The 17,958-nt window shown below is 35.8% G+C and overlaps 1 protein-coding gene across 7 annotated transcripts in view; it reads left to right on the forward strand.

The window, feature by feature from the left end:
* The window catches only part of NTRK2 (neurotrophic receptor tyrosine kinase 2), a 202,789-nt gene that overhangs the window by 86,186 nt on the left and 98,645 nt on the right, over positions 1–17,958 (forward strand). For 2 of the 7 annotated variants that reach the window (XM_048930854.1, XM_048930855.1), the window contains 2 exons: positions 3,318–3,386; positions 4,256–10,156. The exons of 4 other annotated variants lie outside the window; for them this stretch is intronic. In XM_048930854.1, the coding sequence (XP_048786811.1) occupies positions 3,318–3,386; positions 4,256–4,293 (107 nt within the window). In that variant the 3' untranslated portion in view covers positions 4,294–10,156. Of the gene's footprint in view, positions 1–3,317; positions 3,387–4,255; positions 10,157–17,958 lie in introns of those variants that run through there. One more of the 7 variants, XM_048930856.1, reaches the window with a different exon arrangement.

Here is a 17,958-nt window from a genome sequence, read left to right on the forward strand (position 1 = left end):
AGTCTATGATTTTTTTTTTTCCAGAATGAATTCAGTATGTAAAAATATATGTGTTTTTGTCTATCCTTCCTTCCTTCCTTCCTTCCTTCCTTCCTTCCTTCCTTCCTTCCTTCCTTCCTTCCTTCCTTCCTTCCTTCCTTCCTTCCTTCCTTCCTTCCTTCCTTCCTTCCTTCCTTCCTTCCTTCCTTCCTTCCTTCCTTCCTTCCTTCCTTCCTTCCTTCCTTTCCTCCTTTCTCTCTTTCTTTCTCTCTTTCCTTTCTGAACAATGAAGATGTTAATACAATGAATAGAAAAACTAAAAGCATTTGGTCTTAAAGAGATTTTATCAATCTCTCAAGGAAAGTAAACTCTTAGGAGGTTACAGATTATTTAGTATCTCAGTGATGGATTTACAAAACTCCTGAGATAGTTGGTTTGCAGCCCTTCCAGATTACAGAAAGTAAACTGTAAGATAAAAAAATAATAATAAAATCCTCATTCTTGGCTCCACTGGATCTGTATTAGCAACCCAATTTATGCTGCACTTTATTTAGCACATTCTCTTTGGAAAAGAACAGATAGATGTAAATATGTTGTTTTCAAAATAGTATATTGCAGAATTACTATTCGTTACTATCAGTAATGGATACAAATTTGTATTAAGACTAATAATGAATTCTGAACTCTCTGAATGACAAACTGATACTGGAATAAATGTACTACTGGGTTATGTTTTGAAATAATTTGTATTTTTTCCATTACATTCAAGACATTTGCATCTGAGGGAGACAGACACATAATGTTCACTTAAATGATGAATGAATTTCTGTAATTCTTTGTAAGGGGAAGATGGATAGCGTTTTTCTCTCTTCCATTTTTATCGAGTTTTTTAATTTTTATAATTTTGTGTACTTTCTCTACAAGTCTGAGTGTCAGTTTACATAACTGCCGTGTTTTTCTTACACTAACATTAAACTCTGAATCCAGTGTCCTGGCAGAATCCAATGCCCTGGCACCAAATAGGGCCAAAAGGTTTTGCCTCAACCTGTCCAACAGACTCTGTTGAATTCTGAGAAGCAGTTAGGACATGACAAATAATCTTCTCAAAACCCACTGCACATAACATTTTGCTTCTATTACTTCTGTTACTCCAAATAGTCAAAGAGTAAGTGTAAAAATTAAATCCAGATTGCTTGCTGCTTAATGCATTTGTAGATTTCTTTACTTCCCCTGGAACTATTTTTGAAGCACTCTTGTGCAATTTCTGTATCTTTATATTTCAGTCCTTTTTTCCTTTTCACCTGTGGCTTGTCAGAGCTGTGACCCCTATCCTCTGCCTTTCCTCTTCCTTTTCAATCCCTCTCTTTTCCTTCTTCTTTCCTCTTATTTTTTTTTTTTTTTTCTCTCCAGAATGAAAACCTGAAACATTTCAGTTTCCTCAAATTGCTTCATTACACACAAAATAAGACTTTGTTTGTTTTGTTGTTGTCAAGGAACACATAAGAAAAGTGAAAGAAATAAGAGCCAGATGCACAGAATTAGAGAAATACTTCTGTTCTTAGAGAGTTGTAATTGGAGCACTCAGAAACAAATCATCTGGTCTTCTACATGTTGAGCACATGTCCTAACCTCTAGAAATTTATTACAGTGTGGCAACTCCTCTTAGTGTTTGTAAATTTAGCTTTGGAGGTTTGGTTTCTACTGTAAAAAGTTCATTGCATTTGACTTGAAATTGCATTCTGAATTAGGGTTTGACTATGTTCATGTAAAATAGTAATTCCCTGTAAAAAGTTGTTCCAGTTATTCTGTCTGGGAAATAAATAAGTTACTGCTATGTGGAATGTAATTTTGGATCAGTTTTACGGTAGAATAGGTAATAGATATTTGTGCTCATGAACACTTCAGTAGTCAGTTTTGTAGACTGAGATATTAACCCTTTTATTTCCCTTTCAAAATCTATTTATTGTCATTAAACCTGTGCCTTCAATAGGACTTGTAGCACTCCACCATGACTTTGTTGACTCTTGTCAACAACTCTCGCTCAGGTCCCTAGATCTTGCTTTCTGTACTGTATTTTTCTTCTGAAAACACTTAAAACTACTAGTGTTGCTAACATTCGTAGAGTTGCAATTAAGAATATAAGCAGACACTATCTACCTACGTTGTGCACAATGCTAGAAATTTAAGAGTAGTTCATCAATTAAGAACTTCTCAAATGAATATCAAAATGTTACTTTAAACACAGCAGTTTGATTTCACTGTGATTGCAACAGACTAGGTAAGAAACAAACTAAAAGACTAGACAACTTTCGCTTCATTGATTTGCTGTAGTGTTACAGATATGTGTATTTATGTAAACAGATGTATCTGTCCTTTGCTTTAATCTTGATGAATGTATGTAGAATGAGAACTATAAGAAACCAAGATTCCACATAGGAGCTTTGCATGGCTTGAGAACTTCAAAGGGAAGGTGTTAACCGTACAGTAGCTTTCAGTGCCAGGCTGACAAAATCATGATGATGCTTCTTTTTTCCCCTCTAACCCTTAACTTCTCCACATCTCTTAGAACATTACCATGGAAATAATGATTAAATGCAGTGATGTAGTGAAAATTCTGACAAAAGGACCAGAAGAGCCTGACACATTTGTACAGCCTCAAAAATCCTCAGTCTTCCTTAAATTTGTTAGACAGTTTACCACTTGTATATGCTATCATGAGGATTGATATACTTCGCAACTGTGCATTTATCTTCACTCTGCAGTGGACTGTTAAGTTATATTTTAATTGGAAAATTAGCCACTTTTTGTTTGTTTGTTTGTTTGTTTGTTTGTTCATTTGTTTGTTTTTCTTTAGTTGTTTCTGGTTTGGTTTGATCTGGTTTGTTGATGCATTACACTGAATCATATCAATTATTTCAGATGAAATAATTTTGACACACAGTTTTGGGAGTGGGCAGTGGCTCAAAACTAGGAAGTTCATCTTCTGAGTGTGCCATCACTTGCATCCAGGGTGAAAGTAATAAAACAAGCAAGAAAGTGCAATGTAAATATGTTATTAATTGCTACTTAATTACTAACAGTCAAATTCAATTCTTGTGGAGCTGATAATGTAAGCATATCAAGCAAATCAAGATTTGGTCCTGAGTTGTTATTTAAGTTTTCAGCTCTTCATAAATATTGATAATTTACTAAAGCAACGTGAAAAAAAAAGACACTGACCAAAATAAAAATAAAAAAAATAATAATAATAATAAAAAAAAACCTACTTAGGAAGTTTACATTTACAGCATAATAGTACAAGTCTCACATGTTGTTTTTTTTTTCCCAAATGTCATTAGAACAAGTAATGGTGACTGTGAACAGTGGTGTACATAATAACTCAACTGCATCAGATAACAACAGACTGGGTAAGAGAACGCTGTTCTAGGAAGCATTTTTCCTGTAGGGTCAAATATGGCTGAATATAGCTTTAAAATAGCCGCAGATGATCAGGTAATGTTTCGACATTAGGTGAACATTTTAATTTCTGATTTCTCCTTCATCTAAGAACAGAACATGACCTAGGGGGCTTTAGTTGTATTTCACTGTTTCATCATATATATGTTTTGATTTTCAAGTTTCTTTTGATATTCAGAGACAGTAAGTTAAATGACAGCTAAATAACATTTTCCCCAGTTTAATATTTTTTTTCTGCCATTGCAAAGTTATTTGATGACACTAAGTGAAGAAATCTATTTGGAGCAGAGAGAGAGGATTATCTGCATGACCGAAGGCACGAATCAAAGATTGCAGAGGACCCCACTGTTGTGTAACTATAACTTTGTGGCATAGCTGGATTCCTCAATTAGTTAATAGACCAATCCAAATACATAGAATACATAAACCTGATTATGATTTTACTCACTGTAGTCCTTTGGACAAGGCAGGACTTATGGCTGAAGTTTGTCTGCTAGTTCAAAGTGCAGGCCTTGGCTGCAGATTTCCAGATTGATTGCATTACAGCTCATTATGTACATTTAGACGTATTAAAGACAAATGAGTAACATTATACATATTTTAATTGATGAATAAAATTCTGGCCTCAAGATAGAGCTAACTTTGTCATTTTCATAAATTCATGTGCCACTTTTATTTACCATTTTGTATATGCTTTAAATGCATTTCATGTTTATATGTTTGCTTGTCAAGTATCCATTTGTGTTTGGACTTTCTTATTAATTTTTCTTTGACTTTTTCTCATAGCATGATTTCTCATATTTTATTTTGTTTCTTTTAGGTTTTGTTTTATTTCATAAGATCCCACTGGATGGGTAAATGAAATATGAAAAAGATGAGAGAGGGGCTGTTGAGCTTGTTGTGGAAGCTGTATGCTGCACACTAGGGTGTGGACAGTTCTTGCCCAGTGAAGTGCCACCTCCCTTGGACTTCTCTTTTAGGCATTGGTTCTGTTTGGAGAACTCTAGAAGTACTTTCAAGCCAGTAGCTGTTTGTCAAGAACGGGGCAAAGCTAAGCCCTGAGGCAGCTATAAAATTCAAGAAAGTCCAGAAATAAGCTACCACACTCTTTCCTATTGCCTTGTCCTCACTGTGTCTTCAAAATGTCTTTGAGATGAAATTACATTATATTGTTTTCCTATGTCAATTTTTTTTCCTGTTTGAACTTAACTAGAAAGATGTTGTTTTTATAAATAATATTTATCAAAGGTGAACTGCAAAGTTGCACTTGTATTTTTGCATAAATGGCTCATAAAACTCTTCCACAAACACGTTAAGTATGTGTATAAATCCATTGATTTTAGGGGAATGCTGACATACTCAAAGCTAAGTTTGTGTATATTTTGAGGATATAGTCTTAAATACTAAAGCAGCAAATTGCAGAGTTGGCCCTGTAAGTCATATTTATATATGTAGTTCCACTGACTTTGCCAGGTAGATGCTGACTCTGAGCTGTATGGATAACGAGAGCAATATCCAATGTTCATCACTGTTCTGGGTTTTGAACCACTGCCATCATTTAATCATTCAGTCAGCTACGCTTATTCAATATTGTCCGTAAGAGCACAAAGCTTTAGTAGTCTGGAATTCTGATTCTGAGCCAAGAACAAGAGTAACAACACTATATTATTGGTCCTTCAGACTGTATGTTTATAGGAATATTCAACTGTTCAAAGAAAAGTGTACTGTCCTCAGGAATCTTTACAATAACAAGGAAGGTTTGCAAAGGCACAAACATTTTGCAAGAACAGGGATGCATTTGGTATATTGTTAGACATTCATTTTTATCCTGCTTACTTATAAAGTCCTGAGCATAAAATTTGATCTTTTCTGTTTAAGGAATATTCTTAGGAAAGGTGAAGTTCTGTTATTTTAGCTGAATGTTAGTTAGGAAGATTAGCAGCAAAGTACTGAGATAGGTGAATATATTTCTATGAATTTTGATTGAATTTCTGAGCTTTTGATTTTAATTTCTTGAGAAATAAGCGAAGGATTATATTATTTTTTCTCTTCTATATTTGCTTTTCTTTTTTTTTTTTTGCTTTTTTTTGTTTCAAATTTCAGACATTTTCACTTTTTTATTGAAAAACTGTTGTCAACATCAATGATTTTTTAAAGTATACTCTATCCTTCTCTTTCTACAAGAGTGTATGTTCTATCTTCTTTTTTGTTTTCTTGGCCCTTTTGTTCTTTTTCCAAATACTTTATCACTTTTTGCCTTTAAAAACTCCTAGTTCTTTGATTTTTTTTAAATATTCTCTTCAGTCTCTGACATCCAAGTTCTTTCTTCGAGTTTTGCAAATGGCCTTATTAGTCAATAAGTATGTCCACATTTGAATTCTTCAGGGTCTATGTAGTGAGATATTTCCTTTCTCTTGTAATTGACCAGGGAATGGGAGCTGCAATTGCTAAATTGCTTTCTTGCCTTCTCCAAAATCTGTTCCAAATGTGTGTTTTTTAACACATAACATTAAAGAAGAGGGCAGAGGTGGGAGTCTAATGATGATCTAGGAATCGTGGTGTCTTTGTCACCCTGCAAATTCTCTGGTGATTTTGGGAGAGATGGCAACAATTGAAGATATCAGTCATACGCCTTGTGTGAAGTTAAATGTCAGCAAGTGTTCTGCCATTTCTCAGAAAAATATATTGGGAATATCTGCCTTTTTTCTTCCCTAAGTCTATGTGGAAATTATCTGAGTTTAGGGTGATACTTTCTATTCTGCTACTGATTCTTCTTTAACTTTCTTTTAATTATTTTATTCTCGCATTTATTGCTTACTGTTCCCATTTTGAAATAATATCCAAAGCCACCGGGATGATTCTAAACTAATAGCAAATCATTTAGATAATCAATATTTGAACAAAAGTCAGTGGAGTTACATCAGGTGTAAGTTGGATCACAAGCAGAGCTTGATCCAGTAGCCCAGATTCTGGTCTTAAATTATTCTCAACACAGCATATTTCAGTTATATTTTCACAATTCATTGCCAAATAAATGAGGTGAGAGTCTAATCCCTTTTCTTTTGTCAGGGAAAACACAGACTTGCCAAGTTGGAATTTGAGAGATGATTTTTTGAAATATTTCATTTTAAATGGTAGTTCTTTATGATTTGTTATATTTATATGCATAAATGTACACAGATAATGATTTGGGATTTCACATACTATTTTGTAATTTATTTTGTAGCACTTTGCAGTTCATCTTTATCATATAGGAGTAGGTTGGACCTTCAAGTATTTCAGCATGTACTCACAGTATTTTGGATTTTATGTAATCATGGAGGTAACTTTAATAAACCAGAACTGATTTATGCACCAGCAAAATATATATTTATACATATATTGTAGAATTTCCTTCTTAAGTATTTTGTATTATCTTTTATATTAGCCACTCAGTGCACTGTTATTTGATGCAAATATTCACAGAACCTAATGGATTACAGCACATGATTTGTTACTAATTATGTCTTAATGCAGATGTCTAATGCTTAGTGGAAGACGAGAATGCGCTTCTAAAATGGTTTCAGTATGTGGCCAGAGCCTCTTAAAGCTAAGGGAGTTAAACTTCTAATGTGGTAGTTATAGTACCTACTAGCTCCTGTTTTTCAGCTGGACTGTAAGTGACATTGCTTTTAACTGTTCAGATTCCGATCTGCTCAAATGGTGTTTGTTTGGAAAGGGCTCAGTTAATTATAAATTCCTGACCTCCTTAAAACAAAGTGACACTCAAACTAAGAATCATGCAGGAACCATTAACATGGTAAAAGTTGCTGAACATCAAGGATTTGATACTTAAAAGCTTTTATATTGTTTCACTAAGCAATAAAAAAAAAGCTATGAAATGTTTAAAGGCAGATTTGCTATTTTTTTTTCCAATATGCCAGACATAAAACCTAAAATAAAAACATATCCCTAATGTTCTGCTAGAAGGGATTTATGCTCGAATTTGCTTTAAATTGGAGTTTAATGTATTCAGAAAAGTACTGAGATAAACTGTTGAACAGCTAAATGGGCAGATTACCTGCAGGACTGGAAGGAGTCCTGGGGCTGTTTTGGTGTGAGACAGGGAATGTAACCAAGGCTGCTAAATAAACCCATTCCAGCTGAACTTGGTGGAAGTGGTCAGCTCAGATTGGAAAGGAGTACATTGCTCCAAGGCAGAGCCCCAGGTTTGCATTACCCTTGCTGCAGTTGTCTACCACATCAAGTCAGGCATCAAGTGAGGTGGGTGCCCACAGGAAGGCTATTCCTGCAGAAAGGTGCTTGGGACTATGTCCTTTTTTGGCGGAAGTCACAGAACTCACTGTCAGCAAGGTTACTGTGACACATCTGCAATGTGTGTGGGTAGCAAGGCACACCTCGTCCTTTCCAACGCCTTTGACTAGCAGCTGGGTCTCTCCCACACAGCAGTTCTAGAAAGCCATTAATTTCAGCGGGAGCAAGATCCTTGGGGGCAGCAGATAGTGCCAAGAAAACCTGGGACAACTAGTTGGAAGTAATTTTGATTCTGTTTCAAATAGCTTTCACAGAAATTGCTCGCTCTTCTTTGACATTGGGCTGAAGCACTAAAAATCCATTTCTTCCCTATGGTGCAGACACTCCTTAAACACCATTTTTCAAAGACTAAAAGCATTATGGAAGTCTGCCACATAGAAATGACCAATACACTTCCTACCAAGTCTCTCCACAACAGCATTCATACAAAGGTTCCTTTTCTGAGACCTTCATTGGTTGTGCATGACATGCTGACTGTTGATGGCGGGCATTAAGGGTAGAACTTTGTATGCAACTGTTTGCATGCTTGCAAGTGTTAATGGAGTTTGTAAAGTTTGTAAAGTTAACAAACAAATAGGAAAAGTGTTCTTTTTTGACATCTTTCCAATTCAGCACTCCTTTTCCTGTTGCACAGTTAACATTTTCAATTATTCAAAATCTATTCATAAATTAGGGACGTAAATATTTTATGTCCCTTTCAGAAGAAAACTCCCAAAGCTTTCCTGAACATTTTTTTTAACTTACTTTCTTGTTCTTCTTTCTCATTATACTCTCTGTTTCTTCCTTATGGTTTTCAGTGATTCTCTCATTCCTTTTGTACCATTCTTGACAGACTTAATCGTCCTCCTTCTTCATGTGCTGTAAACTCTCTTCTCACATCTTCCCTGATGTGCAGGGTGTTTGAATATCCTTTGGAAGGGCTTTGCCATCACCGTGCAACAGAGTAAAGTAGTCCAGATGATAATGCAGGCCCATATTGAGCCTGCATTGAGCCACATTGAGATTTTGTCATCCAGTCTCCATAGTAAGAGTTTATTGATGTTTGGAAGTACTGAGAACTATACACCATGAGGAGTGCAGAGAATACTGATATCATGTATTTCACAATGTTTCACTGTCCATTCCATTCCCCTACTTACAAGTAAGTGCATGTGCCCAAACTTTTGAATCTGGCTTTCATTTTTTTCTGTTTTTCTTGTGCATGTACAAATTTGGTATTAAAATAGGAGAGAATTGGAAATAAGTATAGGTATTGAATTTCACAGGTATGCAAGTTGTTTGATTGTACTTGTAGAAGAGCTTGCTGTCTTTAATAACATGGAAGTTATTCATATTTTACATTAGGAATCAGTTTCAGAAATTTAGCCATTCACGAAAAAAAAGATAAATTGAAAGAGTCCATAGTATGATATGTATTGTTTTGATACAAGCCTACCACATCCTTGAAATTTTACTATGATTCTTCCATGATTAGCTGTATTTTTTCAGCTGCAAGGAATGTGATCAATAAGCACGCGTGCTCTGGTCTGGTGTAAATTTGAAGACAGTACAGAGTCAAAATGTTTTCATTCTGAAGGTCAGTAGTCCCTGGAGGCAGCAGGGCACAGAAATGTGACTGAGTAGACTCATATTAATTTAGAAGATTTCTCTCCTTGTATGTGTGTTCAGTGTAACCTCCTTCATTGCCTGGAATGACAAGAACAATCACGTAGGTAGTTATTCAGGGAACTATCTGATCAAGAAAGAGATGAAAGTTGGGGCTTTCTTCCAATGGTTTTAATTTTTCCTTGATGTAAGAAGAGTTTGGTGCACTTTCTAGGCATGTCCATAAAATAGGAAAAGAAATCCTAACTTTTTCTTTCTTTATTATTTTTTTTTTTTAAATGTAACTAATTCCTTGATATTTATGGAGCAGAGCTCCCATGCCACTGTGCAACCTGTGATTGACTTTGGTAAACACATTTAAAATGTATTCTTCTGCCATTTGGAGTCCTACATTTAGATATTTCTTAGGTTAGGTTCAATTTAAAAATAGGAAGAAATTTATTCAGTTGGTATCAAGATACAGAAGTTAAACATTCTGTACTCAAACATATCTTTCAGATGCTGAAAAAATTAACGTTCCAAATGATAAAATGTAAAAATGAAGACATAAAAATGTCTTCTACCTTAACAACATCCTAAAAAAAGTTTGCTGTAATCCATCAGCAGGCTATGAATTTTTGCTCCCTCTCTCTCCAATCTAATTCTGCACATTGAAACTGTTTTACATGTCTTGTAAATAACGGACAATGACTGTTTTTATTGCCAAGTGCTACTGTAACACTTTAGACAATCCATACTTTAAAGAAGTGTATTTGACAAACTTATTTTTAACAGGCCAATAAAGTTTTATAATTCATTATCATTGTGTCTTTCACTCACTGTAAAATGCTTATGTTTACTATTTTAGAAATTTTGTACTATATTGGAAAATACCTGAATTGTGGAGTTCCTCAGCTGATATCTTTTGTTATATATGTGCTTATTCTTGCTTTTGTTTTCGGATATATTGCAAGACTCAACTCTTTATTTTTATAGCATCATGAATGATTTTTAATACATTTTTAAAAACTCCCTCTTTAGAAAAGAAAGCAACAAAGCAAACACCTTTGAATGATAATCATATGTCTATTTAATTTTATATAAATGCACCTGTGTTTAAAATGTACATTTAATAAGACATGCAGTTATTCAGATCAAATGACTTTGTATTCAGCCATTGATCATAAGACAGCAAGTTTTACATTTCAGACCACTATTTATTCTACTTATTATTATTTATTCTACTCAGAACTTTTAAATAGAAACAGTGGTATGGTTGAATGCTCAAGCATACCATGATGGTTTTAAAAACTGTTTTCACGAAAGATCAGAGCTGTGACTTGAAGGGTGTGTTTTGGTTCAGATCTTCTGTTTATTGGGCTGAACTGTTTGGGTCTCTTATTAGACCTATTGAAACAGAATACACAACATAAGAACTTTGGAACTGTTTAGTCACAGTTTCATCCTAAGTTTTTATTCTCTCTCTCTGTCTCTCTCTCTCTGTCTCTCACATTTTTAATTTTTTTTCTTTTGTAGCAGATGTGGGTATTGTATTATATGTTCCTTTTCTTGTCAGTAAAGTGTTTGGTCACATTTTTCTCAATGAGATCACAGTATTTTGAGTATTTTACCCAAACTGCTTTATATACCCATGTGGACTTTTTCATCATAATGTATTTTAAACAATTTTAAATAATTATGATGTATTGCCACCTTATAAAAGGCAGGCTTGATACCCATTCACTTTGGAGACACTTTTAATAAGACTTGCTACTAAAGGTAAATTATTATGATATTGATGGCACTGGATGATACAATTATTTAAAGAAAGTATTCAAATAAAACAAAGTCTTTGGTACATGCCAAATCCAATCATTTATTGGATATTTTTTGAATGGGTAACAGAGCTTAACATTGAAATATTGTATTACAAAATTTATATCCTCAATAAAACAAGGTTACCATCTAAAGCGAACAATTAAAAAGGGGGCAAAGTAGAAGTAAAAGTGAAAGTAGCCATTTATGCAGACCAGCAAATTGGAAAGTAAACAGGATAAATAGTAACATAGATACTTAATGTTCCTGAGTTTAACAATCCAAATTAGTTTAAAAATGCAAACAAGGATTCATTTTTTTTAAAAATAAGTATGAACTGTAACTTAGCAGTATTATTGTAAATACTTGCCTTTCTTTTTTCTTCTTTTAATGAGGAAAAGAGTATTACAGCTTGTATTAGTTATTAACATCTTAAATTGTTTTATCAATGCACTTTCTTCATTTACATGTAAAAAACAAATTTTAAAGATTACTATAGTTGTTACTATATTAAATGTAAATTTAAAAATCATTTTCAGGTTGATCTGTTGATGCATCTTTCTACAGGTTAATAGTAATCAGGCCCTAAAACAAAAATAAACACAATTCTGCACATAAGCAGGTCTTCATATTTTGCAGTTTTATGAGGTGATTGTAAATTCACAAAAACTTGATTCTGATATTCATATAATCCTAAAGAAATACTTCTTGGTCAATGTGTTATACCTATGAAAACAAATACTGTATGCAAGTTTCTAAGCTAAGTGTTCTGTAGGTAGTTCACTGAAGCTGACAGACACTCTGTGTTTAAATGATAGTGTTTTGTTTGGCTTCCAATTTGATATCCAGAGCTCTTGGACTTTCGTCATCAGAGCAGAGTTGGCAATAGAGGAGACAGATTGTCATTATGATCTGTAAACAGAAAATGGAATTTCAACCAAATAGTCCCTTCACAACATAAAATTGCAATTCAGAGTGTATGGCAACAGGAGAGTGTGGGTAAAGAGGACAGAAAGGTGTATTTGAAATTGAGCTGAAAATGAATTTGGGTTACAGTTCTCATTTGGTACACAAGATAATATTGTGTTTAAAGTGAATGGCTTTTTCTGGTAGTTGAAAAACAGTAACTTAAAAGCATTTGTTTGCTTTGTTTATACAGTTTGTTTCCCTACTGTATTTTGAAAATTTGTGTTTTATTCCCATAATCCTTTCGATGCCACTACTGCATTTTTCATCATAGCAAACTTCAGGTATAGTTCTTAGAATAGAACAGAACAGAATAGAATAATTCAGAGGAATACTGACAAGTATGGGGCATCTACCACCTCTCTTGGAAGCTTGTGACAGCATATGACCACCCTCATGGTACAGAAATGTTTTCTAATTTTTCTAATATCCAGTCTGATCCTCCCGTGTCAGAGCTTTGTTCCCACATCCTGTGATCGGCTCCCAGGAGCAGAGTCTGGCACTTTCCTCTGCTTCCTCTCCTCAGGGGGATAGGGAAACCAGGGCGGTCAACTCTCAGCCGCATCTGCTCTGGACTGGACAGCCCACATGCCCTAATCCTCTCCTCATAGGGCATGTCTCCCAGCCCCGTTACCAGCTGTGTTCCCCTTCTGTGGATGCTTGCAAGGACCTTAATGTCCTTTATATCTTGTGAAGACTAGAAGTGCAAGCAATTTTCAAGATGAGATCACACCAATACTAAATTTAACAGGAGAATCACCTCTTTTGGGCAGCTGGCTGTACTGTTTTTAATACATCCTAATTGCAGTTTGCACCCTTGGCTTCCAAGACTCACTTCTGGCTCTCACTGAGCTGCTGTCACCAGCACCCCCAGGTCCCTTCTTGCTGAGCTGCTCCCCAGCCACTCATCTCCTAGTCTGTATTGGTGTCTGGCATAGTAACAATAATCACAATAATAATTACAAAATAAAATCCCAAACAGTGTGTTGGATGAGTTAGAATAAGAACGTGGTAGTATCTTTCATACCTTCATGTTGCAGCACATGGCTTTTGCCATGCAGACGTACTCTCCTATTTACACATCCAAATAAAGCAGATTATTCAACTGGCTGCTCTACTCATGGCATTTTCCCAAGAGGGCTGATCAACAAAAAGGAAATATGCAAGTGTGCTGGGAGCTAGATTTTGATGACAGTGCAGGTCATCAATGACTTCCTCAATGACTTAGTAATTAATATTGGATATGAGAAGTAAAAGAAAAGAAAATGATGAAAGTCTTTGAAGCAGATGGGCAATTCTTTATGCAGTTTCTTGATGACTAGTGTTGTCTTACTGAAGAATTGCTGTGTTTTATCCTGGAAGAGTTTTAGCAGAGTTTCAGTGTGTACAATATTGAAGTAAGTAATGCCTCAGTAATGAACACTTCATCTCTGCTTCAGGGAACACGTTTGAAGAAAACAACTAGTTCTGTATAGGCATTTGGCCAAGCCAGGTAATGTTTCTTTCAGTTCATTGTCACTCCATGCTGAGTTTTCATCATGCCTTTATTCCCATAGGCATCCTTACACAGACCTTGCTTCCTAAGCAAGTGTTCTAAAGGCATGTGCCATGAGGCCAGTTGTAACACTACCTCAAGAGGTCTCGCTTGGTGCTGAGGTCAGTTAGCTCAAACATTTCTGCCCAAGGTGGTCCCAGGGTGAAAATCAGTAAAAGTAATAGAATCACAGATGGGAAGGATAGAATCCTTGGGAAGGATTATGCAACACAGGCTTTGTTATTACAACAAACATTATGATATTGCTTGGCTTTCCCAATATTTTTCAATGCGTGAAATGCTTTTAGATATGACTCATGCCATTGAAACTGCATTTGTTGACTTGTGAGAATATGCACCAAAATCAGGTAAGTTAACTGAATTACCCAAGTTTCTCCTTTCTGGACTAACCACCAGGCATTTGAGGCATGGCTTCTGAAGCAGAGTGCTCAGAGGCTGACTTTTTACTCATTACATGGGATGTAAGGTTAACTTTTCCCATGTGTCAGCACTGGCTCTTCCTTGGGAGCCGACATAATCTCTTCCTGGGTAAAGAAAGAGCCACACTTCCTCTTCAAGACAAAGGGAAAAATTTATCATTCCTGCTTTTCCTTTCTCAAAGGGATGCCATGTTTCCATTCCCTGCTGTGGCTCCAGTCTTTATTGGAGTCTGAACACAGGCCTGCCTCTATTAGAGCAGCATAGCCAGAGACCTGTCATCCGCTGTCACCTGTCATAGTGAGCTGGTGGTCTGGCCTCAGAGAGCTGGAGTTCCTAACCATAAAGTGCTAATACTTTTCCTTCTGGCAGCTGGTCTGAATTTTGCACAAGCTGAGAGCAGCTGTAACCATTGGTGATTTGTAGATAGCTTGCATGATAGTGGTTTGATTGGTGATTGCCAGGGAACAGATACTTGTGCCAGGAAAGGGCAGATTTTGGCAGACTGTGCAGACAGACTGAGGATTGATGGCAGAGAGATTGAGTTATCCTGTCATCAGTCTATTTAGAAAGGGTTTGAACATCTCTAAGAGGAAAGGCAAACTCAGAAAAGCTTCTGAGTCTTTTTCCCCATTCAGAGGCATTGTGGATCTTGGTTCAGGTATTGTAAATCAGGCTATTGTAAGATTTATTTGTTTGATACAGAATATAGGTGTAAATTTAGCTCACTGCTTTCATAAGGAGTGCCACCTGATTGTCGCAGGATACAAAGAGTCAGTACAGATGCTTGCCTGCCTCATTCAACATTCAAAAGTCCAGACTCTGACTTTAGATACAGCACAGCACTGTATTCCCCTATAAAATAAATTAGGAGTGTTTATTCATCTGAGATATTGTGTCATTAATGCAGTTACAGACAGAAGAAATTTTGTGTGTGTGGTCCTGCCTGCTTCAGGATTCTAGGGAGGACTGTTAGTGCGCCACAATAAATTGTACCTGAATAACATCTAGATGCTTAATTAACAATCTAAAACTTTTTGTCATTGCTGCCAATGCATTGGAATTGCAAACACAACTTGTGCAGCCTTACTCTTGTGTCCTTCTTTGCACCATGTGTCTGTTTATGCCACATGGCTAACATCTACCTGTTCAGCACTGAATATATCTATATAGGATGCAAAACTATGAGGAAGTCAAAATAAGACTTGAGAAAGAAATTAATCAGGTCACTTAACAAAAAAATCAGATAAGAGACTAGCTTAAATATTTGCCATTCATAAGTACAATTACTCTCTACTTGGTGGGAATTACAAATTTTAGGGCAAAAAATTCACTGCCTGTGAACATTTGTAGGAGTAAATATACTAAGAAATGCCAAAAAAAGAAGTAATTTTAATTCCAAAACAGTTAGATTTGTGTGTTTAATCTGTTTTAGCCAGATTTCATGTAAAAGCTGTATTTGTCCATAGTTTCACTCTTTTTCCCCTACAAAATGATAATTGAGAAGATTATGAAGATGTGAAATAGTGCTATCTTACAATTTCTGTTGTGTGTTACCCACAGAAGAAATAGACTGTTTACTGTTAGGGCTGAATGAATTTGTGTGCAATATATACTTAGAAACTTGATTTTGAATGCAGATGAGTGACTTAATTCAACAAGACTGTCTTATTTCTGACCTGGGACCGCAATGTCTTCATGCTGGTACCTGAATCATTATTTTCTAAATGGTGGTGATCCCTATACATGTATTTTTCTCTTATACACTGTAATGAATATCCCTGAGTATAAATATTATCTTTTTGGCAATAATTGTTTGGCAATTTGAAATGAAACTGGGGAAAAAGGGCATTGCAAGTGATAGAAAATATCTGAAATCCTCTGTAATCTTACTTTTGAAAATTAAGTTTCATTTTAATAATTACAATGGTGTTCTTATTCTTACTTTCTCATAAAATCTTAGAAGACTAAGTTAACATTTTACAAGTTGCTTGTAGCTCAGTACTTAAGGTTTTCTTCATTTTGCAGACTGGCTAGATAGCTCTTGTAAGTTATTGTGTCTTTGTTCTGTGGGTTTTGCTCCCACATGAAGAAATAGACTGGTGAAGTAAGAAAAATTGGGACTCTCTTAAGTCGTATTGGAGCACAGAGACATCCAAATCACTCAGCTGATGAACTGCGTACTCTTTTAAATGAGTCTGTGTGCCACCAAGGATAAGATAACTCAGTGGTGAGAGCTAGTAGCCAGGCCCCAGACCCAAGGCTGTGTGGCATCCCGTCCACAGAGCCAGTGCCTCTCCAGGGATGGTGCCCCTCTGTTGCAGGGCAGCTCGGTCATCTCAGCAGAAGCCCAACAAAGCTGATAGATGTAGGCCACTTCTTAGACTGTCATTTATGATGATTTTTTTCTGTGTCACAGGGCCCAGTTGAAAGCTTCCCAAGGGGTGTACCTAGGCACAAAACACTTGCATGGATTCTGCGTGTTTGTCAGGATGAGTATGCTGCACTGTATTTAAATATGCCTAGGACTTGGGCTTTCTTCTTTCCTTTTTCTGCCCATTTCCTTTTTCTGTTTGGGCACTAAAGAGGAGATTGGAAGGGAGAAATGGTAGGAGAAATTTGCTTCTGCTGGTGCCCAGCCCAGGGATAAGTGCTTCCCAACAAGCTGATTTATTCTCCTCCCTCAGTCCCTGCGTGACTGCGTGAATGAAAGGTGAAAGATCTAGGTCTCACTAGTTTTAATAATCAAAACAGCAGCCTTGTGTACAGAACCTTTACATTTTTGGTAGCATACAGCAAATCATAACTTTTTTAATCTTCTCCCTGGGACTTTTGTGTGAGCATAACCACACTTGGAATTTCAGGTTTTGGTCCTATATTACTTTCTCAGAAGAAAAAGAAATGGATTTTATAGATTTTCAGTTAACCATTTGAAAGACATGAAAATGTCATCCTTTGTAACCTAGTGGTACAAATATGGGCAATTACATTTTTGGCACTGCCTCTTGGGAAGAATACAGATCTATTGCTTTAACCCATTCCTAACATAATTCATATGTGGCCATATATTGTAGACGCTGCTTTTAGTGACAGAACTAAGTGTCAGAGCACATCAAGACTTAATTTGCCGAAAAAGAATACCGTTATTCTTCATATAAATACAGCAGTCCTGATTCTACTGATGTTCACAGGGATTTTGCACCACTGTCACTTTAATAAATTACTCTCTGTTGATATTACAGTGAAGAGAATTAGACTTTTTTTTGTATTATTGTTTCATTTTTCTGTTTGTAGGATTTCACGCTTAGCATTTGATTTCAAATTTTCTTGCTATCCTCATATGTGTTTTTGTCTGTACTCCTAAAGAACTAGCTAGTTGGAGTTCAGTGCATTATTTTGGGTTAAAAAAAAAATATGAAAAAAAAAACCCAAAACACCAAAACAATGAAAAAACAGAAAACAAAAAACTAATCTGGCAAAATAAGTGAAGTGTAGAAAAATCTTCAGGGAAAGTAGGTCTTTTCTAAAGACTGAAAATGAAAAACTTCCAGTTTGCTGAAATTGTGTAAATTTGAGCACCCCAGAGAATGAAGTACTCAGTGACTGTGTTCGTATGGTGAAGTCTGATGCTTGTTTATTTAGGACTGCTGCACATGAAGTAAGAGTGTATAGTTTTTTTGCATGTGGGAGGTGATGTGTGTGCTTTTTATGATTTAGGCGTTTGGACCTGTTTGTATAGGACCATTGAGATTCCAATTTTGATTCGTGACCAGGGCAAAGGAGGACTGTGGTTGTGTGCAGTTTCCTTTGTTTTGCAGCCTCTGAAGGCAAGCAAATTATTTTTGCAGATCAACTCAGAGATACACTGATTA

This window comes from Lagopus muta, chromosome Z (genome assembly GCF_023343835.1).
Source record: "Lagopus muta isolate bLagMut1 chromosome Z, bLagMut1 primary, whole genome shotgun sequence".
In the NCBI taxonomy this organism is placed as follows: domain Eukaryota; kingdom Metazoa; phylum Chordata; class Aves; order Galliformes; family Phasianidae; genus Lagopus; species Lagopus muta.